This window comes from Coregonus lavaretus, assembly GCF_964263955.1.
Source record: "Coregonus lavaretus genome assembly, chromosome: 30".
Lineage (NCBI taxonomy): Eukaryota > Metazoa > Chordata > Actinopteri > Salmoniformes > Salmonidae > Coregonus > Coregonus lavaretus.
The window spans coordinates 31,080,895-31,105,296 of record NC_140017.1 but is presented as its reverse complement, the minus strand read 5'-3'; the positions used below and the strand labels follow the sequence as shown (position 1 = coordinate 31,105,296).

The following is a 24,402-nucleotide window of genomic DNA, read 5'->3' as shown; positions in this document are numbered from 1 at the left end:
GATTTATTTTATTTCTTTATTTTCTGTTATTGATTGATCCAGTAAAAAAAGCATTTTGATTGCTGTGGATATTTTTCTATTGTAATATATATAATGCTGTGTTTTTGTCTGGTCATTGTCACAGCTCTGATGTTGATCTGATATTTCACTTCCTTACCAAAATAATGTCTGACTGCATACAAATAATTTCAACAAGGTTTTATTAATTCAATGTCAAACAAATTATTTCCCTTATTTTCATCTCCTGTTAAGTTTCACAATTTCCAGCATGTTAGTCTCTATACATTACATCTAACAGGACACACCAACAGCAAGAGAAAACAGAAGAAAAAAAATAAAGCATCAAATTATGTTAAAGTAACTGGTTAAAGAGGTAGTACCTCATCTCTATATTCCGTCAACATACTGCACACATCTCTATTTTCAGACATGTCTGTCCTCTTCCTGCTCACTGATACTCACTCTATTGGTAAAGGGGAGTGTTGAGCTATGATTCAAACACACATACCACTTCCTTGTCTAGCCACTGTAGGTGTGCGTTCACAACATGTGTAGAATCTGCACACATCTCTATTTTGTAGAATCTGTTAGGTCCACTAGTATTACTCTATACAGTTCTGGCTTTGTGTGTCTCTTGATCCATTCAAACCTCAGATCTTGAGAAGAGGAGGAAAAACAACCGCTAATATATGAAAATGAATGATTCAAACTGATTTAATTTAAGGGGCAATTATTGTAAATAAATATTTAATTGAGTGTGCAGCCGTAAGTTATTTAAATAACACAGATAAGAATACAGGAACTTTCAGCTAATTAGCTGTCATTTTTAATAGATTTATAAACTGCGACAAATTTTGTTAAAATTCTTACCATAACTACAGCAGGAAAAGAAAAGTGAGCAACAAACGAACATAACTTAATACAAGACAGCATGAACAGTCAAGACATGGCACAACTTGCGGGGGGGGGGACGGGGGGGGGACGACGACATACTTGACTAAGCAGATGCAATTCCGATGTTCTTGTTATAAAAAGCACCCTGTATTTTGTGTTGACCCTTGACCATGTTTGTGAAGATAAACATCATGCACACACACACACACACAGGCTATTTGCCTGTCATTACAGAAGACAGCAGTCCTTGAACTGGGTTTTTCAGCATGTTCTATTACACCGGTCGCTGATGCCTACACTGTGGTATCATTTTAGTTCCCAATTCAACTGTCAGAGATATGATTGTTTTCCAATATTTTAATAGCGATTTAGAGGGACACAAACTAAAAGGAATTAAGGTGCCATAAATTTGCCATTATCAGTCAAATACAAAGACTTTCATATTTTCACATTAACCCTGACAATTAAAACACTGATGACTACCTAAAGCATGACCCAAAGTCGGAGAAACCAACAAAAAAGTTTGCAAAAACTGATCGCAGCCTGACAATCCCCAGATGAAATTAATTTGAACAAGAGTGTAAGTAAATAAGGGCTAAACCAAAATAATACCCTATTATAGACAAACAGAATGTTCAAAAGATGTCCCCTGGCTTAGTTTGGCCCCATTAATGATCAACATTGCCAAACAACTTTTGGCAATAACTGTATTAGGTCATAAACAGACTATCCTATTTAAAAGGTGCTGTGATTGTTAGGAGCCAAAGAGTTAGCTGGGATAAATATTAGACATTTAATTTAGTTAATTACTAAAATGTTATGCCATACACAAAAATATGTATGCACGCATGACTGTAAGTCGCTTTGGATAAAAGCGTCTGCTAAATGGCATATTATTATTATTATTATTATGCTTTAATTATATAGATAATCTACATTTAAAGTGCTGATCAGTCATCATAATGTAGGCTGATTAAATTCACGTATGGGGACTTGGGAGAGAGACAAATCCTCAACTAAACAGAAATGAGCAGCCTAACCTGGTCAAATAAGCCAAAAATTCCTTTCCCTATGAATTTAACAATTCTCATTTACATTACATTTACATTTTAGTCATTCTCCTATGGAGGTGAAACACAGACTTGAGACATCGGTCCTAAATTTCAGCTAAATCCTGCATTGATGTCAATAGGAGACTTGTAACATGAACATTTGCATATTTCTGGTTAAAATACTGCCCTGTGTGAATCTCTCATTCTAAAGCGTTCCTACAGTACAAAAGTGGACATTGCCTAAGCGTCTATTCTGTGCAAAAACCAATGAGACAAAAAAAAAAAAAAAAAAAGTGGCCAGAACTCCAAAACCTAAATCTTAAAAGAAAATGTACGCAAGTATAGCCTTTGCGCAGTGTTGGTAACCACCACACATCCTGAGGAAAAACATCCCAAAAAAGAGTCAGGTATTAACAGAGCCCTAAGACTTGAGACCGTACTTTGAAATTCAACAGACTAGGCCTCGATGGGAGAGGGATGCATGTTCTCATGATTTGAACCTTGAACACAAATAAGAAGTTCCATCCGTCCACCCAATGACCTGGGATTTCTAATTAGTGTAATTCAGTTAACATGGAAAAATAACATGTGAACCAACCCCTCCGTAATCCCAAATTAAAACATTTGTTTTGCAGGGGCTTACAAAAGCCTCCCCATGATATTTGGTTTACTTTAATCTAGAATTCGAGCAGAAAACCCCAACTAGTTTTTCTTGCCGCCACACTGTTTTCACATCTACAAGGCAACCATTCTAAAACGTTAAAGTATTTCCCATTTGTTTCGGTCTGAATTCATAATTACGCATCTGTGATACCTCACAGTTCAAATGTGAACATTTTGAATTCCTAAAGAAATCAAATGTTTCCTCTTCCATGACAGGCTGAGAGAGGAGAGGCCATCTCTCTCCAGTATCCTGTGATTCCAAAGATGGGGCGAGAATGCCAAGGTGGTGACTGACTGAGCATCCCACATGATGTCCTCAACAAGCCTGTCTCTGAACATGGAAATTGAGGGAGAAATGTAAGAGTCACTCTTGTGGACACGTTTCATGTCAAAAAGCTTGTTTCCCCACTGTTCAACCATCCTGTAATCTCCCGAATGACAGCATCCCTGTAAGAGGCTCAGTGTGGTCTCTGTCTGTGGTGCTGCTGTACTGTGTCCCCTCTACGGCACAAACTGCTCACATCAAAGGAGTCCTGTAACGTGAGTCTCAAAAAGGAGAGGGAGCAGTTCTAAGTGACCTCCAGGGCACCGTTTCATGAGGCGGCAGCCAGGAGAGGGCGTAGCGCTCAGTCATGACTTAACTGAACAGGCCCATCCTTGGACTGGTCATAGAACACAACTCCTTTTGAATCTAGAGGGAGAGAAGTAGGAGACATCAGATTTGCTTAGCTCAGACATACTATACCAATATAAAAGACGAGGCTTTTCAGGTTTTTGACGATCTCTCCACAATCATACGGCAGGAATTACAAGCTTACCTTGTTTTTGTAAATTCTGAATATATTCAATTTCTGTAAAAATATAAAAACAATGTGTTTAGTACAGTGTGAGATATTCATAATACAGTAGTATTACATGCACCATTCTCTTTCTGTAGCAGGTCAATTATTTAACTTTGTGAATGAACATCGGATGCAACAGCTACCTACCTTTAGTGTGATAAATAACAGCAGCTTTTAGATCGAACGCCCCCCAACAAGATCCTGGGTCGCAACCCTTGGGGTGGCTGGGCTCCTTGGCCAAAGCAGACACAGGATGAGCAGGAGAGGCAAGAGGCAGCTCAGCACCAGGGTCCTTAGAAGAGGAGGACACTATGGCACCTCTACTCCCAGCCTCACCCCTCAGAGTGTCTGGGCGAGGGGCTTGGCCTCCCAGCCCAGCATCAGGGCCAGGAGCCAAGGGAGGGCCTGATTTCCCAACACTGCTAGGGGCTTGAGAGATAGTCTGTTTGTCCTGCTCGTAAGCCTTTGGGAAGAGGGGCTTGTCGGGTCTCAGAGTGGAGGTAGCAGAGACTTGCAGAGGCAAAGCTGCAGGGCCGCCTCCCTGAAAGGTGATCTCCACGATCTGGCCTTTCCGGGCTGGCTGTCCCACTACTGCCGGCCCCACCCCAGGCCCTGCACTGGGCTCATTGATGAACGACAGCCCCCACTGGTTCTGGAAAATGTCCACCAGAGCTTTGGGATTTGTCTTAGCGGCAGGTGAGTCCACTTGGCGGGCGCTGGGGAGGGCGGGTTGCATATTTGAAGTGGCCAGGGGATAAACAAGGAGACTGGCCTTTCTCAGTTCTCTGGTAGTCATGGAGGGGGCGCCTGACATATCAGTGCCGTTGCTGGACAAGGATGCTTCGTTCTCCCACTTGCGGGGAGGGGAGACAGGCATTGGGGCAGTGCAAACAGTAGTGGTAAAAAGGGGCGCAGGGAGGGGGCAGCTATTCCCCTCTCCAGATAGGGGTCCATTGGTGAAGCTAGGGGAGGTGATGGTTTTGACAGCAGACATGGGGACTTGGGAGAGTCTGGTTGGCACCTGGGATTGGGGAAATGAGGTGTCACCTGCAGCTTGGGCTGCTGCTTTGTTTAGATTCTCTTTCACTTTACTTGCATAACTGATCTTGGGCACTGTCTTAGCACTACTATTGTCCACAGGAAAGACAGGGGGTGGTTTAAAGAGGGTCCATGAGTCCTCTTTTGTGGAGGTAAGCTTGGCTTTGCCCGGTCTGTCTTCCAGCTTTTTAACAGAGCCTGCTGCAGCCTTGCCCTCAGAGTTCTTACACTGTAGTTCACCAACCTGATCCACAGGGGCCTGTACCACAGGTGGGACACCTGTGATGGAGGTGGGAGACTGAGATTCTGCTGCGGTTTCGGCAGCCTCTGGAGTGTGAGGCTCCATCTCATGTTTGTTAGGGACCATAGCTGCCTGTAGCACAGCCTTCTCCTGCCCAGCAGTCACACTCTCCTCAGCCATTGCACTCCGCTGAGCCCAGCGTTTTTTGGGAGTGATGTATCCATTCTCAGAACCACTGCCACCACTGTCTGGTCCAGGCTTGCTGGGGTAACCATTAGCATAAAGGCCAGGGTTGAGGAGCACAACGCCATTTGGTAAAGCAATGGACTCACTCTTGCTATCACGTGTTTTCAACTCTGAAGGCGTGTCATTTTTGCAGTTCATACTGTTCTTAAAATGGCTATTGCTACTGCCTTTTCTGTGAGTGGCGAGGAGCTTCCCAGGAGGTTTTGGTTTCAAGTTAGAAGTTTTAAGTTGTCTGCTGCTCGAGTAATGAAGGGCATCCACAGGAACAGGGGCAGAAGGGTTGTCCTCTCTCTCCACTGGGGTTCCATTTATTTTTCCATTACCTGATGACATGACAAGAAAACACACAACTACAATCAAATACACTATACTTGCAACAGGCCTAGATTTGTTAAACAATCTTCACCCAACTGAATACACGCCTGGTTTTTCTATGTCCATAACGATACAGGCTATCCAATGAAGTCGTATGGCTAAACTCTGATGCGCCTGCCATTTTCCTGCAGACAATGCAAAATCTGATATTGAAAGTGTTAATTCATGTATTGTTTAAATTTATTTTCAATATTAAATGTGAATACATTCGAAAGAGACAGTCAGGCCCTCATGACTAGATACATGTCATTGCCAATGCTAGCCAGCAGATCTGACCCACTTGCTTACAGCTGTACTAGGGTCAGACAGCATTCCTGTGTATATTAAGACACCAAGGAGTCAGCACAAGATATGGCTCAGAAAACTTACCTCAATTCAGGGATGAAAAATGCGTTGTACTCTGAATTGTCCCATTATCCCAACTGTTACACTGAGAAGATTTAATGACTGCTAATCTTCTCGGTGTAACAGTTGGGATAATGGGACAATTCGGAGTACAATGCATTTTTCATCCCTGAATTGCAGTACGTTTTCTGAGCCATATCTCCTTGGTGTCTTAATATACAAAGAAATGCTTTCTGATCCTAGTACAGCTGTCAGCAAGTGGGTCGGATCTGCTGGCTATGCCAATACCAGAGTAGACTCAAGTGACAAGAGACTCCTGAGTGGCGCAGTGGTCTAAGGCACTGCATCGCAGTGCTAACTGTGCCACTAGAGATCCTGGTTCGAATCCAGGCTCTGTCGCAGCCGGCCGCGACCGGGAGACTCATGGGCGGCGCACAATTGGCCCAGCGTCGTCCAGGGTAGGGGAGGGAATGGCCGGCAGGGATGTAGCTCAGTTGATAGAGCGTGGCGTTTGCAACGCCAGGGTTGTGGGGTCATTTCCCACGGGGGGCCAGTATAAAAAAATATGTATTCACTAACTGTAAGTCGCTCTGGATAAGAGCGTCTGCTAAATGACAAAAATGTAAATGTAAAACAAGAGCAACAGGCCCAAAAATAAGGATAACTAAACGCTAAACTTGAAAAACAGCTATTCAAACACGTTTACCATTGATATCAACACACAGACCATAACTATTACAGAAATGTAGAAAGAAACAAATTCTGGAGGACCGGTATTTTTTTTTTTAAACTGTGTACCAGAGCTTGTTAATAGCTGACTAGCAAACGTTTAGCGGAATATTCCAGATAAGCCGGTTCGTGTAGAGATTGCGGATGTAGCTAACGTTCGCTAAGGATAACGTTAGCAAAAGTGCCACTCAGCTGACTAACGTTAGTTTCACGTAATTACATCGGCCTTGTTGGCTGGCACATTTCTTAAAGAATTTGTCTGGCACTGCTGCTAACGGACTAGCTAGTTAACTAGCTAGCTGGTTATTAGCCAGTGCACAAGGTCAATGTCCAGCGAATAATGTCGTTAGCTAGCTAGCCAACGTTCACTAACTTAGCTAACCGTACCAATCTTTAGCTAGCTAACTAAACACGAACAAGACACTCCTTAACAACGCCGTTCTCTAGAAGTCCCCTAATTAGACAACGAGCTAGCTCATTTTTGATATAATAGCTAGCTGTGTAGTTAGCTAGCTAGTCACCTAGCTAGCAGCAAGCTGGCTAGTGTCATTAGCGGTGACTGCTCAAAAGTTTGTTGCTAGTAGACTATGGAGTGACGTTCGGACCCGTTTTCTCCGTCTGCGCTTCCTCGTACTGGTGGTGTTGATCATCTTCTACCCATGCGTTCGGTGGACCAGGGCGACTCTCGTCTACATGCTTCAAACATCCATCAGACACCCATCCATCGGTCCGGTCATCCATTGAAGTGTAATGCAAATCCACGAAGGCAGCCTCCCCTAGTAAGCTAACTAGCTAGCCAGTAGCATAGCGGAAACATTCGGTCTGCCCTATCAACGCCCATGACTTCATTTCGTGGATGCCGTTGGGCGTGTTCGAGCGGATCATTTTGATCAAGTCGGTGACGGTGCACCATCATCGGTCACCGCCTTTCAGTGTGTTGCATTATGGGGTTTAACAATTGTCCGACTTGCGCCTACATGTTTTTACAAAAATAATGTGATCAAATGTCATGAAGTTTTGACTGCAAGTTTCTCTTTCCCAACTTCATCCTACAGCCATAGCCTGCATTGTGGGAGGCTCTATTGCCATCCAATCATTAGGATGTTTTTGTTTGACCCACGCGAACGTGACCAAAGACATGACTGAAACAGGAACAAACATTGCTGCGATTCATGGATACAGTGGAAACATACAAATGCATGTGATACTTCATGCGCTCTCTCACTGATTGATTGTACAATGTACACAAGTATGATTTCAGTTTGTGAGTGTGTGCTATGGGGGTTGGAACCATGTTTATTTCAACATGATAAAGAACAACTTTTATAAACAATGGCAAAACTGCCATGTTGATCTCAACCTTGCTGTTGGAAAACCACGTGTCCGACTTTCGGCTGTCCTAGATGCACCTCCTCCAATTTCACTCGACTTTCCTCTACAGTCAGTTGCTTTGCCACACTAGCTGCCCAAGTGAGTTTGCAAGTTGTGGTTTGGAGCTATGAAGAAATCAAATTAGCTATGAAAAAACAATCATTATTCACATAACATTACTGGCAGTGCCTGCCCCAATGTGTAGCAACTCAATATTAGGAAGGTGTTCCTAATGTTTGGTGTACTCAGTGTATACAGTGCATTGGGAAAGTATTCAGACCCCTTCACTTTTTCCACATGTTGTTACCTTTCAGCCTTATTCTAAAATGGATTAAATTAAATAAAAATCTCATCAATCTACACACAATACCCCATTATGACATAGCGAAAACAGGTTTTTAGAAACTTTTGCAAATGTATTACAAATGAAAAACAGATACCTTCTTTACACAGGTATTCAGACACTTTGCTATGAGACTCGAAATTGAGCTCAGGTGCATCCTGTTTCCATTGATCATTCTTGAGATGTTTCTACAACTTGATTGGAGTCCACCTGTGGTAAATTCAATTGATTGTTCAGGATTTGGAAAGGCACACACCTGTCTGTATAAGGTCCCACAGTTGACAGTGCATGTCAGAGCAAAAACCAAGCCATGAGGTCGAAGGAATTGTCTGTAGAGCGCAGAGACAGGATTGTGTCGAGGCACAGATCTGGGGAAGGGTACCAAAACATTTCTGCAGCATTGAAGGTCCCCAAGATCATTCTTAAATGGAAGAAGTTTGGAACCACCAAGACTCTTCCTAGAGCTGTCCGCCCGGCCAAACTGAGCAATCGGGGGAGAAGGGCCTTGGTCTGGGTGGTGACCAAGAACCCGATGGTCACCCTGACAGAGCTCCAGAGTTCCTCTGTGGAGATGGGAGAACCTTACAGAAGCACAAACAACTCTGCAGCACTCCACCAATCAGGCCTTTATGGTAGAGTGGCCAGACGGAAGCCACTCCTCAGTAAAAGGCACATGACAGCCCGCTTGGAGTTTGCCAAAAGGCACCTAAAGGACTCTCAGACCATGAGAAGCAAGATTCTCTGGTCTGATGAAACCAAGATTGAACTCTTTGGCCTGAATGCCAATGCCTCAGTATTGCGAAGAGTGGAGGAGAGCAAATGTGGTAAGTGGATTGTCTGGATATTACGTACCCCAAATAATGTAATAAACCTAACCTATCAGTAGGTGGGGGAAAAGACACTGAAACAACACAATAGTGTAAAGCTGCCGCCATCTTTCAAAAACAAAAGAGTTATAGCAAAGATTTTGTATAACTAAACCAATATAGACCACAGCCTGTCATTTTAAATGGGAATAAAAGAGTCATAGTGGGCAGAACTAGCAAGGAGGTGGGCAGAGGCAAGCATGAGCTAGCGAGATCCTATTGGCACATTCTAGCCTGCATTTGCATATTTCCATTAGGGAACGCCTACTCTGAAGTGCGCATGTGCAATAACTCAATTCACCTTTGCACTCCTTCTAAACAAAGCAAAGGGTAAAGTCTACAAAACTTAGTCCGCTCTGTTCATAACAAATTGTAGTTTTGGGAACAGAAAACTGTATTGAGATAAAATGCTTAATTGATGAGAAAATTAGCTGAATGTCGGCCAAAACCCATCTAGTTCCATCTTCTTCCACTGCCGGCCACTGGGCTTCTTCTCACTACCATAATTGGTAGTGAGTGGAAACGCCAAGCGAATGCTTCACATTTATACATCCGGTGAAATATCTATCTCATTGTTCTATCTGTGGTTATAGGGTGACAAAGTGGGAGATGAACCTATACACTACCCATAGCGCAACATGATTTATCGGGATTTAAAAATGGAGACTGAGTCTGAAACTGGGGCATGGACTGGCAAGCTGTTCCATGATGAAGGGGCTCTTCACAGGAAAATACCCTGCCCCCAGCTGTGCTTTTAGATATTCTCGGGATGACTTAGGTCAAAGTCTGTTGATTAAAGCGTGCATGTTGGTTTATATTGTGTGAGCATGTCCTTGAGTAAGCGGGAACATACAAACGTAGGCTATGCAGCTTGCAAATCCCACTTTTATGAGAATTAGTATTGGCATGACTGTCCTGTGTGAGGATCCAAGGGCTCAGATCAGCCTGGCAATGGCTGACAATAACCAGACCCTCTCTCATCCACAGAATAGGGGAGGGGGGCACAGGGCCAGTTTGACACCTCACACCCGGTCGTAAATTTTAAGCAGGAGATGACCCTCTCCTGACCCTCCAGTATTGGCTAAAGGAATGTCCTTTCTCCAGAGACTTTTGCTGCCCAAAACTCTAACGTCCAAAAAGTGAATACTGGAACAATATTTATAAGATTAGAATGTGGGGAATGTTCAGTGGGGATCTAAAGAATAATCATGTCATATTGTTTATTATTTTGTGATGTCATTAAAAATGGTATCAAGAAAATACTGTAACTTGGAAAGTATATCCCCTTTATCTGTCAAGTTTTCATTCAATACGTTGTGCATATAATATGAAAACGTTGAACCTCAACACGAGGTGAAGAAGATCCTCCCAGACTTGACCCGAACATCGCCAGGCTGCAGCTGTGCATGTAAAGTGGTTCAAACTCTGACTAACCACACGAGCTGGAGAGGAGAACTCCCCTCTCAGACGATCACTGGTACAGCTAAGTAGCTGTTCTAAAGAAACACTCCACTGCAAACCAGGACAATTAAGAAGAAGGACATTGTGACCTCTTGTGGACAATCTGAGCCTTACAAGTGAGCTGAGTGAAGACCCAGCGAAAAAAAAACTTTCCCAGAGGGCTTGGGTTCGACAGAGATAGACGACGAACAAAGGCATCCACACGTAAATACATTCAAGGGCGGTGGTTTGTGTGCAAAGTATTATGATTACTAGTAGTTTCCAAATGTATCAACGATAAGTCTCTCTCTCTCTACACCTCTCTCTCTCTCTCTCCCTCTTTTGGTAAACAAGCAGTCATGTTGTTGTTAGTCCGCTAGGGACTTTTTTTTATCATGTATTAAGTGTGTATGTTAATTCTGTGTTATTATTTGGTTATCTAGTAAATAAATGATTAAACCGTATTGAATCATAAGTAAAGCTGGGGTTTTTGCGGATCCAAGAGGGTTACGACCATTCAGAATGATATGATAAGAGGTTATGAATTAATACGTTGACTGTTTTATGGATGTGATAGGTAAAGACCTTTTTAGAGTTTAATTTGGGAGATGGTAACTCTTTAAACAACTTATTTTGTGGGGCTCGAAATCCTAATGAGTTAATTGTTACATTACTAATTTAATCGGGTAACAATTAAACATAGTTAGTTGATTTGATAAATAAGTCATCAGATTAATGAAAGTCACGTCACGACAGTATAAATCATGTTTTTTAAAGACTAATGTTTTAGAATGCGCTCAATGTTGTTACATTAGTAATTAAATCCACAAATAAAATATTTTGCCTAAGTCTGGGACAATGAACTGATGTGTGTGTGCTTTGGAGAACATGTTGATCTCAATATAAAATAATGTCTGCAGGTGATTTGTTAGTCAAATGAGTTTGTTGATATTATGCAAAACCATTCACGCCCATTATCTGCATTTTATATGTAAATCCTTTCAAGTTTAATTTAGCAAGAAATTCCATCCTTCTTCTTTTCACAGGTGTCTGTTTTAATAACTTTGAATTCACCCGCACCTTTTTTAAATGCATACAAAATGTGAATTCTCTCTGAATTCAACACTCACACAAATTATTGTTAAGACTGCCCCTTTAAAGGTCCTTAACTGATGATACTCTTCATATTGTAAATGCTAATAGTTACTTTATGCACATTGCACAAATGATGGATGTTTTTGTTCCCATTTATCTAGGAAGCTCAAGCTATCGATAGCCAATGGTCTACCATAGCCTCACAATTTTTGCATCTCAAAAGAATAGCATGCCATCCTACTATAAAACATTCAGTGGCCGATGCGTCTGCTCATGCTACTACTCCACCCATCAGGAGAGAGAGCTCTGAAATGCATTAGTGGTGAATGGATCAATGTCCCAGACTCCCAGAGCTTGCGGCCGAGATACCCTTCTCTTCTGAGAACATTTAAATGATGAAGAGTGGAGCAGTACAGATATAGACTGGAGTCAGACGTCAGCAAAGCTTGTCCACCTACAGATATGGAGTCACACCTCAGAAAAGTTAGTCCACATACAGATATGGAGATACCTCAGCAAATCTCATCCACATACAGATATGGAGTCACACCTCAGCAAATATTTTCCACATACAGCCTGCTCTTATTGAGCATCCACAATTTCCCCACTTTCCATAAAAATGCACTTTCAGTGTGGCCCTTTGAATGACTCGTCTAATAAATGAAATGGGCGACAGGGGAGCTTCTGATTTTCCAATGTGATAGAAATTGTCATCATTTGGCCAGGTTATATATCTAATTTCCTCTCCTGAGAAGTTTCTTAAAAAAGCAAGCTCCTAAAAACAGACTTGGACGGAAATGTCCTGCTGCTTTAAATAGACCTGTCTTCCACAGAGATAGACAGAGAGAAGACAGGGGAACAGTGAAACTCTCCCATTGTACCCCATTAACTCTGAAGGTAATGTTGGTTTTAGTCTTCATAGCAATGCACATTTTTACTTTGTAATATATTTGATTTTATAATGTTATCTTGTTTATTGATATGCAGGTGTGGGGTCGGCAGGTAGCCTAGTGGATAATAAGAGCGTTGGCCCAGTAACCGAAAGGTCGCTGGTTTGAATCCCCTGGCCGACTAGGTGAAAAATCTGTCTGTGCCCTAGAGCAAGGCACTTAACCCTCATTGCTCCTGTAAGTTGCTCTGGATAAGAGTGTCTGCTAAATGACATAAATGTTAAATGTAAAGGGTTCTTCATTTGACCAGTTTCGTTGCAGGAAACGGTAGTAGGATATTTAGTCTATCTGGTGCTTTAGCATTTGAGCGAGCAAGTGAGAGAATTTATGTAAATCACGAGGCTCATTTGAATTTCGGCACAGGAACATTCTCAGCAACAACAGAGTGATCAAATTAAGATACGGCATCTGTACAGTGCCTTTTTTAGAAAGTACAGTATATCACCACTTTTCACAATTGTAACATTTTGGCAGAGCTGTGTGTGGTAAGTCTAAATGAGAGCAGCATTACCTGATGCCCCAAGACAGCACTAATATAACTGAAAGTTTATTTATTGGACTGGTCAGCAATGAGGCATATTTGTCTCCTTTCGCCATCCTCTCCAATATTTCATTTTTATCATGATCTGTTTTCTGCTCCAATTAAAAGCTATGGTAGCCTCCACTCTCCCAGGCACATTCCCCCCAGTATTCCTGTGCTGTGACCCCCACCCCCTCCTCTCCTATGCCTCCAGCAGCACTGTATGTCCATGTTGCAAACTAATTGGGTGGTTGCTCCCCATTAGAGTCCTCATAGCTGGGTCACTCAGCTCTGCTGTAGAGGCCAGAGGACATCCCCGCAGTAAAAAATATAGTTGGAGACAGATTTTCAATAATTATGTAATACTTTTCTTTAGAAAATCAAAGAATTCTATATCTTAATTGGGCCCAGCCAGACATAGAGGCCCTGTATTGAGGTGGGAGATACTGAACGACTGGGCTTAATTAGCAATAGGCCGATTGACACTGTAGCCACGTAAACAAACCTAAATATTGAGTTGCTAACTATCCAGGTTGTTACCTTCTCCATTTTTAGATTATTTTCCTGGTGTCCATAAAATGAGGTTAATGAATAATCTGGGTGGAACATCCTTGTAGGGTATCTTTCTCTCAGAGGGATTATCCAGTCTTGAGAGGGAGCCTATAGTAAGCCTACACCCCAGACACAGAGAGAGACTATAGTAAGCCTTCTCATTTTACATTTTAGTCATTTAGCAGACGCTCTTATCCAGAGCGATTTACAGTTAGTGAGTGCATACATTTTTGAGAGAGAGAGAGAGAGAGAGAGACTATAGTAAGACTACTCCCCAGACACAGAGTTCTAGTGAATATAGAGCATGTCTCAGTCATCCATAGGAATACATTTTATAGGATGGCGTTCTTCTTTCAAACGTGAAATGCATGGGATGAATTAGTGGCAATATTTAATTAGATATGTTTGACATATTTACTTGGACTGCAGGTGTCTATGACTGCTCGCTTGTACCTGTCAGACTATGATGTTCAGAATCTCTCAAAGCAATGCACCTGGATTTTTCTGCAGGGATGTGATAGTTACACTTTATTTAGATTTTATTTGTTGTTATGCTATTGTCTTTTAGGAATGATTATGCTAGGACTAACACTTTGCATTAAGGTACCTTTTTTGAAGGGAGTGTAAAGGGATTTTCAGCCTATAAGATGTTTGTAGAAAGTTAATTATACGCCAAGTTAGTTTAAAAATCATTAATAGCCTAAACAGGCAGCCTATAACGCATTGGCTGAAGTTGTGTGACCGTCATTTTGATGCGTAATACTGTTACTAAGTGTCTATAATCACAACATGTAGGCTATGAAATAATGAATGATATTTTGGGGTGTATGCGTAGATAGCATTTAGGCTAGGCTACTGAATGCCCTTTTCATAACCCTTGCGATATATGAAGAGACGTAAGGAGTTATTGGTTATATCCCATGTCTATCACTGTGCGTAAAAGAGGACGTTCTTGTTGAGAGGATAATGATTGGGTCGCGCTCCTCGCGTAATCTCTATGAGCAACTGGAGCTCGTGTTCTCCATTCTGATTCAACTGTTCCATTCATATTTCACTGCGACCTACAAGTCTAGATCTCCACAATGGCGGTAGTTTCCAGTGTCACAGGCTTTGACTTTTGTGGTAATTTCTCGGTTGCTGTCTCGATCCAACTGATTGGCTAAACAACATAAAAAACGTCAGACTCGTCTTTTGATTGGAGCCACATCCTTCCATCACTGACTGGTCGGGCACTATGGCTGTGCTTGTTTCTTCCTAGGTCTGGGCAGCACCATCCGGCTGGAGGGAGTGAACATTGGCCGCTTGTTTTCTAAATACAAGGGACTTTTTGATATTTTTTGTTTTTATTCATATTTTCCTTTAACGGATTTATATGTGTGCTGCGTAAGGAACAAGCTGAACACACGGGATCCAATGGGGAAAATAAGTTGACTGCGCTGTCGGAAGAATTAGTTTTCCTCGTTCCAGGAAAAAAAAAGAGCTCATTTTATCAACATGATTTGGATTTCTGGAGTCTGGGGTTACGGGAATTGTGACATCTGAGGGAGGACAACGGTCCGTAGCCTATTTCTACAAGACGTCGTAAACGGAAACATTGTATCTCACGTCTCTGTCGCGTTCTCGCTTTGCTTGGGTCTATTTGTTCTTGCAGTCTATTGCTACATAATATGGGAATTGTTGTTATATGCGGAACATTTGAAGTCTCCCATACTGTTCTTGCAACGCCGAATACAAGTGGCTATCAAGCTAGCAACTGTAGCTTGACCTAAAGCCGAATAACTTCTGCAAACTGCATGCAGCAAAGGCGGTGGGAACAACGGCGGTGGTGGACCAGACGATATGGCAAACTTGAGTACATTTGAAAGATGAATGCTGTGCTATTTCCCATGTGATACATATCGGTTTCCCTTTTCATATCAATTAGGGGAAATTGACCGAGTTTCTTCAGTGGAGAGGGGAACGCCACTTCCAACATGAGGGAGATCTAGGGCCGCGGATAATTTATTTATTGTGGGGGGTGCGGGTTATTTTCTGTCGCATTTTTATTTAACACTTTTTAACAAGGTGCACTGCATTTACATATTAATTATTGTAACAGTTTAGTAGCCTATCTGCTATCAGTGCATGTGGAAATAAATTAAATTACAAGAAGTAGGTCAGATCCGTGTAATGAAGAGGCTGTTAGGGAGAGTGAGGTTGCTCTCAGAATTATAGCTGACATGTTTATGTAATACAAACCTTTTCAAGAGTTTTTGATTTTATGCATCGGGTCACTTCCAAATTATCAGTTAAACACCATCTGCCCAATCCCATAGCCTACCTTCACCTGGGATATTATTTTCGCGTAAAATAAACCGCACATTTTCACGGATATTTCCCTCCATTTCCTTTCTTTTTGATTGTTATTGAGTGAATGGCTCTGTGCGGAACAACGGCAGCCAATGCCGCAAAAATGATGGCTGCATACAACGGTGGCGCCTCGGCAGTTGCTGCCCATCACCCGCACCATCACCACCAACTACCGCATCTCCCACCTCCCCATCTCCACCACCATCACCACCCGGGCCAGCATCACTTGCAACACCCCGGATCTGCCGCCGCTGTCCACCCTGTACAACAACACGCTTCTACAGCAGCAGCTGCAGCCGCTGCCGCTGCCGCGGTAATGTTGAACCCGAGCCAGCAGCAACCATACTTTCCCTCGCCAGCTCCTGGACAAGCTCCCGGCCCGGCAGCGGCTGCCGCACCTGCCCAAGTTCAAGCTGCGGCTGTCAAAGCTCACCACCACCATCATCAACACTCACACCACTTACAGCCGCAGTTGGACATAGAGCCCGACAGACCTATCGGCTATGGAGCTTTTGGGGTGGTCTGGTAAGTGTTACAAATATGTTTACCTGCCTGCTGGATGAGTCGAAGAATGTGTGATGTCGTGGCTCTCTCTAAGCAGGCCGTGTGCATGTGACCTGACCTTTGTTTAGTAGGCTACAAAGTTAGGTATGAATCAATATGTAGGCCTATGTTGTGATTATGTCAGTAACAGTTACAGATATTCAACATTTTGGTTCCCCATGTGGTGGAAGCACAGGCCAAAAATCTTCAGAAGTGAGACTGAACTCACATCCCCTATCTCTGGCAATCCTCAAAACTGAGGCCTGTTTATGTACTGTGCAGGAGCTTATAAAGCCTATTTATTTTCTAAGGTTGAGGTGCGAAATGTGAGTGTGAAGGTGGCGGGTAAATGGCTTTTGATACACGGCTCTCTGCTCCAGGGACCTGTCCTTGTGGTAACATCCCCAGACTTAACCGAAAAACTGTTTCTAAGACTTTGGAGTAGGCTTTCATCTGTTTCTGGGCTCTCGTCAAGGGGCCAGGGCTCTCAACCTGGCCATGTTCAAGTTCCTTAGTTTTGGAAATAGATTAGTTGGCCTATATTACCACATTGCACTCTAAACTTATTTGAAGTACAGAACACGTGGATTCTGGTGGGCCTTGAAGTTGCAACCAGTGCAGAACATCGTAATTACTACTACAGTATTACTGTAGCACTGTTATCACTCAGCAAATGTCCTGGTGTCTCCTGACATGTCAGTGGTCAGTCATCTCATGGACCACCTCAGTCAAACTACCTGCCTTTTTATTTTCTCCCCTCTAAAAACAACCCATACATTTCCCTAAGCTACCCCTTCTGTATTTGCACATCTCAATGGGCCATATAGGGTGATTCCATGCCAGTAGGAGCGGAAAATATTTTTGGTGTCTCAGATTGTTCTGGCAAATCTCACATATAAACTTTATTTGGAGGAAGGATGTTTTTACATTTGTATCATGATGAAAGTGGCCATTCTAGGCCCTTTTTCGACCTATACATGCCTCCTGTATGACCTTATGCTCTGTGAACCATACATTATACAGACAACATATTGGTGTCATTATACTCCTTATAGTGTGCTCTAACATATGGAGTATGTCTAGATTATGAAATACACATTTTCACATTAATTTATTAAACATTACAAATATTAATATGAATATCTCAAAACAACCATTTTGATTTGGTCAATTTTAAGACATATTGTTTGGAACAATATACTCTACAAGTACATCAAATTTCCAGAGTGGGCTCTGCTAATTCTGAAATGTTTATCAATGACCACCACCAACACAGTGAATGGTAAATGTATTTAAAGGGAACTCTCTGCTGGTGATTTGCTGAATGTGCAATCCTAAAGGAGGGCTGTGATTGGTTAATGAACTATAATGTCAATTTCTATGTATAAAATGGGTCATATCATTAAAAGTATCAGAGAACCCACTCTGGAAATTGTATGTGTTTTGAATAGTATATTGTTCCAAACAATATGTCTAAAAATAAGCAAAATCAAAAAGGGTAGTTTTGAGATACTCATGTCTGCTTGTTGTAGTCTTTCCTGCGCACACCATTGGTCAGGGTCACCGTCTTCCCCCTCCTCCTTTTCCTGCTCCTCCTGTTCCGTGCATCCCCAGCAACACCAGACCCACCGTGCTACGACCGCCTCTGTAATCTTAGCCTCAAAATCACTTCCTGTTGCTCATTGTCTGATTTTAATCTACACTGCTGCTGCCCGCCTGGATATTTATAGCGCTGCACTCACTGAAGGCACAGACGTTTTCAGGAGCTTGCCCCTCCCTCCCTCTTTCCCTCCCAGAGACCCATCCAGCTGAGCTCTCTAGACCTCAGTCCAATGTGGTTTCAGGACTAAATATCAATCTTAAAAATACAGCTTCAGAATGAGGAGGGTGTTTTCAAAGCTTGGTGGGAGGTTTAGTCTGATCAGGCAAACGTCAGCAATTCAAGGATTTTCTATTGGTGAAATTCCAATATTAATGAATCATTGCACTATGACAGTTTTCAGACCAGGTGTTCAAGGAATGGAAGTGTTTATTTACGTTTTAGTTGTCCTAAAAATCTATATAAACTCATTATATAGGCTGCATGTGAGCAGACTAACACCATTGCTGGCCTGGCAGGCACATGATCAGGGATATCCCAAAGCAGTGGTGGCTCCCTTCAACACAATTTAAGTTAGAAGCTGACTCATGTTGTGGAGTTAGTTAAAGGCATAAGGAACTGCATGGTTATCCATTCCAGACCAGGGCCAAAATATGGGGCAGGAAACCTGCAGAGGGGGGCTATTAGTTATCAGTGGACCGTCTCTCTTGGAGTTGCTCAGCAATGCGTGCAGCTGTGAAATGTGGAGTAAATTGGCTTTGCCCTGGCATAGAGAGCTTGTGTCATGTGCTCAACTGCGTACAGCCCAGATGGAATTCGGCTCCTCAGGTTAAATTTGATCACTCTTTAACTGTACGCTTAAGCCAAGGGTTCTAAAACTAGCAGCACATGGTGGTGTAGCTGATCTCTTCCTATTGGCAAAGAGGGTATTTCGTCTTGCATTGAGTGTTTATCCATTGGTACTCTTAGTTAGGTTATTCATGTCATGACTCATGCATGTTGTGAACTGCATCAAGACTTTTGGCCAAACATGATCATAACTTTAATGAATTCTAAATTCATGAAAATACTTAAATGTCATGGAAATATCAGAAATGAAAAACAATGATTAATATGGGCAGATACAGAAATTAATTCAGAAAAACAATATAAAGGTCATGTCACGCCCTGGCTCTGGGGACTCTTAAATGTTGAGCCAGGGTGTGTAGTTTCTATGTTAGGTTTTCTATGTTTAGTTTCTAGATCGTTTAGATCTATGTTGGCCAGGGTGGTTCCCAATCAGAGGCAGCTGTAGCTCGTTGTCTCTGATTGGGGACCATACTTAGGTAGCCTGTTGGCACTAGTGGGTTGTGGGATCTTGTTCCGTATAGGTTTGTTGTGTGTACCTTAAGACTTCACGTATCGTTTGTTTGTTGTTTTGTCGTGTGTTTATTCGTTAAATAAACATGTACGCTTATCATGCTGCGCCTTGGTTCGACCAATCTTTAAACGATCGTGACAGAAGATCCCACCAACTAAGAACCAAGCAGCGTGTCCAGGAGCAGACAGCCTGGACCTGGGAGGAGATCCTGGACAGGAAGGGATCCTGGACTTGGGAGGAGATTCAGGCCGGAATGGATCGCCGTCCTTTGGAGGAGACAGTGGAGGCGCGCTATAGAGAGGAGCAGCGGCAACGCAGAAGGTGCCGGCCGAGGAGGAAGCCCGAGAGACAGCCCCAATATTTTTTTTGGGGGGGGCTAAAAGGGTGGTTGGCGGAGCCTAGTGTTAGAGCAGAGCCAACTCCCCGTACTCATGCTAGGAAGCGAGTGACTGGGCAGGCTCCGTGTTATGCGGAGCTACGTACTGTGCTGCGAGTGTTCCGGCACAGTCCTGTACGTCCTGTGCTAGCACCATGCACGTGTCGTGCGAAGATGGGCATTCAGCTAGGACGGTGTGTGCCGGCTCAACGCTCGTGGTCTCCAGTATGCCTCCTCGGTCCAGTATATCCTGCGCCGGTGCTACGTACTGTATCGCCAGTACGCGTGCACAGCCCCGTACGTCCTGTGCTAATGCCTCACACATATTGTGTGGAAGTAGGCATCCAGCCAGGACAGGTTGTGTCAGCTCTCCGCTCCAGACCTCCAGTCCGCCTCCACAGTCCGGTACGGCCCGTTCCTGCTCCCCGCACTAAGCCAGTGGTGCTTATTCCCAGTCCGGCCCGGCCCGTTCCTGCTCCCCGCACCAAGCCAGCGGTGTGCGTCTCCAGCCCGGCCCGGCCCGTTCCTGCTCCTCGCACCAAGCCAGTGGTGCGCGTCGCCAGCCCGGTCCGGCCCGTTCCTGTCCCTCGCACCAAGCCAGTGGTACGCGTCGCCAGCCCGGTCCGGCCTGTTCCTGTCCCTCGCACCAAGCCAGTGGTGCGCGTCGCCAGCCCGGTCCGGCCTGTTCCTGTCCCTCGTACCAAGCCAGTGGTGCGCGTCGCCAGCCCGGCCCGGCCTGTTCCTGCCCCTCGCACCAAGCCAGTGGTGCGCGTCGCCAGCCCGGCCCGGTCTGTTCCTGCTCCCCGCACCAGGCCAGTGGTGCGCGTCGCCAGTCCGGTACGTCCCGTTCCTGCTCCCCGCACCAAGCCAGTGGTGCGCGTCGTCAGCCCGGTCCGGCCCGTTCTTGTCCCTCGCATCAAGCCAGTGGTGTGTGTGTCCAGTACGGCACGGCCCGTGCCTGTCCCACCGGTGCCTGGTCCGGCACCGGTTAGCTGCTCCACTCCGGAGCCAGAGCAATCCGCTCCACTGGGGTCCAGTCCAGCTCCGGTCAGCGGATCCACTCCGGAGCCAGAGCAGTCCGCTCCACCGGTGCCCAGTTCAGCTCCGGTCAGCTGCTCCACTCCGGAGCCAGAGCAATCCGCTCCACCGGGGTCCAGTCCAGATCCGGTCAGCGGCTCCAGTCCGGAGCCTGAGCAGTTCGCTCCACCGTCGTCGGGTCCAGCTCCAGTCAGCGGTTCCAGTCCAGACCCAGACGTCAGCCCCTCTCCAGGTTCGGGGTCTCCCACACCAGGGTCCAGACAGGACTTGGTACGTCGTGGGAGGAAGGAGAGGGGAAGCAGCGCGCTGAGGTCCAGACCAGACCAGGGGCGCAATAGGGAGGCGGATAATAGGTGGTGGTCACGCCCGGAGCCGGATCCGCCTCCGAGGCGGAATGCCCACCCGGCCCCTACCCTGTTATGTTTAGGTTGCGCGGTCGGAGTCCGCACCTTTGGGGGGGGGGTTACTGTCACGCCCTGGCTCTGGGGACTCTTAAATGTTGAGCCAGGGTGTGTAGTTTCTATGTTAGGTTTTCTATGTTTAGTTTCTAGATCGTTTAGATCAGGGGTGTCAAACTCATTTTAGCTCAGGGGCCACATGGAGGAAAATCTATTCCCAAGTGGGCCGGACCGGAAAAATCATGGTATATATAACTTAAAAACAACAACTTCAGATTGTTTTCTTTGTTTTAATACGATCAACATACAACATAAAGCTGGAGCCTGAGGACAGTGTGTCCAAAATAGTACAAGCACAACATCAGTATTAATCATAAAACACGTCAAGTTTATTTGAAAATTCTAAAGAAAAAGAACACACAAACACACAATGCCTCAGTGATTAACAGAACTGTTTCACAGATCACAGAACTATATCAGGGTGTCATTTCTCAGGCAGAAATGTAGATAAAAATAATGAAATCCTGTTCCCCAAACAAGTGCAAGAACCACAGAGTCAAGAATAGGTTAAATATACAAATAAAATAAAATCAATTAAAAACAATAGCACATCAACATAAAAACATATAAACATAAAGCTGGAGCCTGAGGACAGTGTCCAAAAGCACAACATCACTATTAATCATAGAACACCTCAAGTTATTTGAAAGTTCTGAGGACAAAGAACACACAAACACACAATGCCTCAGTGATTCACAGAAGTATATCACAGAACTATATCAGGGTGTCATTTCTCAGGCAGAAATGTAGATAAAAATAATGAAATCCTGTTCCCCAAACAAGTGCAAGAACCACAGAGTCAAGAATAGGTTAAATATACAAATAAAATAAAAACAATAAAAAACAATAGCACATCAACATAAAAACATATAAACATAAAGCTGGAGCCTGAGGACAGTGTCCAAAAGCACAACATCACTATTAATCATAAAACACCTCAAGTTATTTGAAAGTTCTGAGGACAAAGAACACACAAACACACAATGCCTCAGTGATTCACAGAAGTATATCACAGATCACAGAACTATATCAGGGTGTCATTTCTCAGGCAGAAATGTAGATAAAAATAATGAAATCCTGTTCCCCAAACAAGTGCAAGAACCACAGAGTCAAGAATAGGTTAAATATACAAATAAAATAAAATCAATTAAAAACAATAGCACATCAACATAAAAACATATAAACATAAATCTGAAAGCGTTGCTCAAACTCCCGTAACAGTCCCGTTATTTTATCTTTGAACCGCTTCATGTCTGCCACATGTTGGGTCGCGCACACATTTTTCAGACCGGGGAAGTGAGCTGCATCACCACCGGCGAGTTGCGTCTCCCACAATGACAGCTTCAACTTGAAAGAACGTATGCTGTCATAATACTGCGTGGCAACTTTGTTGCGCCCTTGCAGCTGTTTGTTCAAGTTATTCAGGTGCTCTGTAACATCCACCATAAATGCAAGGTCCTGCATCCATTCTGCGGAATTAAATTCTAACACTGGTTTGCCCTTTTCTTCCATGAACTGTTCAATTTCTTCTCATAAATCAAAGAAACGCCTCAGCACAGCACCTCGGCTTAACCATCTTACCTCAGTGTGGTATGGCAGGCCATAGATGTGGTCTTTCTCTCTGAGAAGGCTGTCAAACTGACGGTGATTCAGGCTTCTGGATCGGATGAAATTAACAGTTTGGATGACCATCCATCTTTAATGACTTGCAACACAAAGCCTCCTGGTGCAAAATACAGTGAAAAGTCCAAAAATCACGTCCTCCATTTGCAGATTGAACTTTCTCTCTGAACTTTGTCACAAAGCCTGGTTTTTTCCCGATAATTGAGGGCGCACCATCTGTAGCCAGGCTGACAGCGCGGGACCAGTCCACTCCGACCCTGTCCAGCGCGCCGACGAGTGCAGTGAAAATATCAGCTGCTGTCGTTGTATCTGTCATCGGCACCAACTCCACGAACTCCTCGGTGACGGTCAATGTGTCATCAACTCCGCGGATGAAAATGGCCAGTTGTGCAACATCTGTAATGTCCGTGCTTTCATCAATTGCAACCGCAAACGCAATAAATGACTTTACTTTTTGCTTCAACTGGCTGTCCAAATCCACTGAAAGATCGGAAATCCTGTCTGCAACTGTGTTTCTTGTCAGGCTGATATTTGCAAAAGCCTGGTGCTTTTCAGGGCACACAATCTCTGCTGCCTTCATCATGCATGTTTTTACAAATTCACCCTCACTAAATGGTTTTGAAGCCACTGCGATTTCATTAGCAATGAGGTAGCTAGCTTTCACTGCAGCGTCACTGATGTCTCGGCTGTGAGTAAACACAGACTGCTGTTTCTTCAGACCCACCAACAGTTCATTCACCTTCTCTCTTCTCCGCTGTCCTTGAAAGTTGTCATATTTGTCGGCATGAAGACTCACATAGTGGCGACGAAGGTTATATTCTTTCAGCACTGCAACATGCTGTGAACACACCAAACATACAGCTTTCCCATTCAATTCCGTGAATAAATAGAAGGATGACAATTTTTCTTGGAACACTCTGCACTCTGCGTCCACTTTTCTCTTTTTTGACAGAGACATATTGGGGCAATGAGGGTGCCAAAGCACATAATGTTAAAAGTAGAAGCCGTAATAAATATCGCGGGCAAAACAAAGTAGCTCATCCGGACTGGCTGCACTTGCTTGACCTATTTGCTCTGCCCCGGTATAAACAGTTTGCTTGCTTAACACAATTGCTATTGCGCCATCCAGTGGACACAATTGGAACAGCAGTTTCTTTTATTGAAAAATTGCAGCTCATTTTTATACTTTACAAAAACTTCTCGCGGGCCGGATTAAACCCGTTTGCGGGCCTGATCCGGCCCGCGGGCCGGACGTTTGACACCCCTGGTTTAGATCTATGTTGGCCAGGGTGGTTCCCAATCAGAGGCAGCTGTAGCTCGTTGTCTCTGATTGGGGCCCATACTTAGGCAGCCTGTTGACACCAGTTAGTTGTGGGATCTTGTTCCGTATAGGTTTGTTGTGTGTACCTTAAGACTTCACGTATCGTTTGTTTGTTGTTTTGTCGTGTGTTTATTCGTTTAATAAACATGTACGCTTATCACGCTGCGACTTG

At 44.0% G+C, this 24,402-nt stretch overlaps 2 protein-coding genes across 2 annotated transcripts in view; one reads left to right on the top strand and one right to left on the bottom strand.

Moving 5' to 3' along the window:
- Positions 1-183: 183 nt before the first annotated feature.
- nufip2 (nuclear FMR1 interacting protein 2) lies at positions 184-7,260 on the bottom strand. Its single transcript, XM_084148605.1, has 4 exons — positions 7,031-7,260; positions 3,599-5,299; positions 3,428-3,460; positions 184-3,300 (listed from the first exon to the last, which is right to left on the bottom strand). The coding sequence occupies exons 1-4, from the start codon at positions 7,164-7,166 to the stop codon at positions 3,236-3,238; spliced, it is 1,935 nt and encodes a 644-aa protein (XP_084004731.1). The 5' UTR covers positions 7,167-7,260; the 3' UTR covers positions 184-3,235.
- A 7,544-nt stretch (positions 7,261-14,804) lies between these two features.
- The window catches only part of nlk2 (nemo-like kinase, type 2), a 104,574-nt gene continuing 94,976 nt past the window's right edge, over positions 14,805-24,402 (top strand). The window contains exon 1 of the mRNA XM_084148470.1: positions 14,805-16,436. Coding sequence (XP_084004596.1) covers positions 15,976-16,436 — 461 coding nt within the window. The 5' untranslated portion in view covers positions 14,805-15,975. The remainder of the gene's footprint in view (positions 16,437-24,402) is intronic.

Bases quoted from the DNA above. Each gene is read 5' to 3' on its own strand.
- nufip2 (XM_084148605.1), bottom strand. From the start codon at position 7,166: ATGGATGACCGGACCGATGGATGGGTGTCTGATGGATGTTTGAAGCAT. The intron at 5,300-7,030 runs GTCCGAACGTCA...TCATGTCATCAG, and splicing joins AGCGCAGACGGAGAAAACGG to GTAATGGAAAAATAAATGGA. The intron at 3,301-3,427 runs GTAAGCTTGTAA...CTCTCCCTCTAG, and splicing joins TCAGAATTTACAAAAACAAG to ATTCAAAAGGAGTTGTGTTC.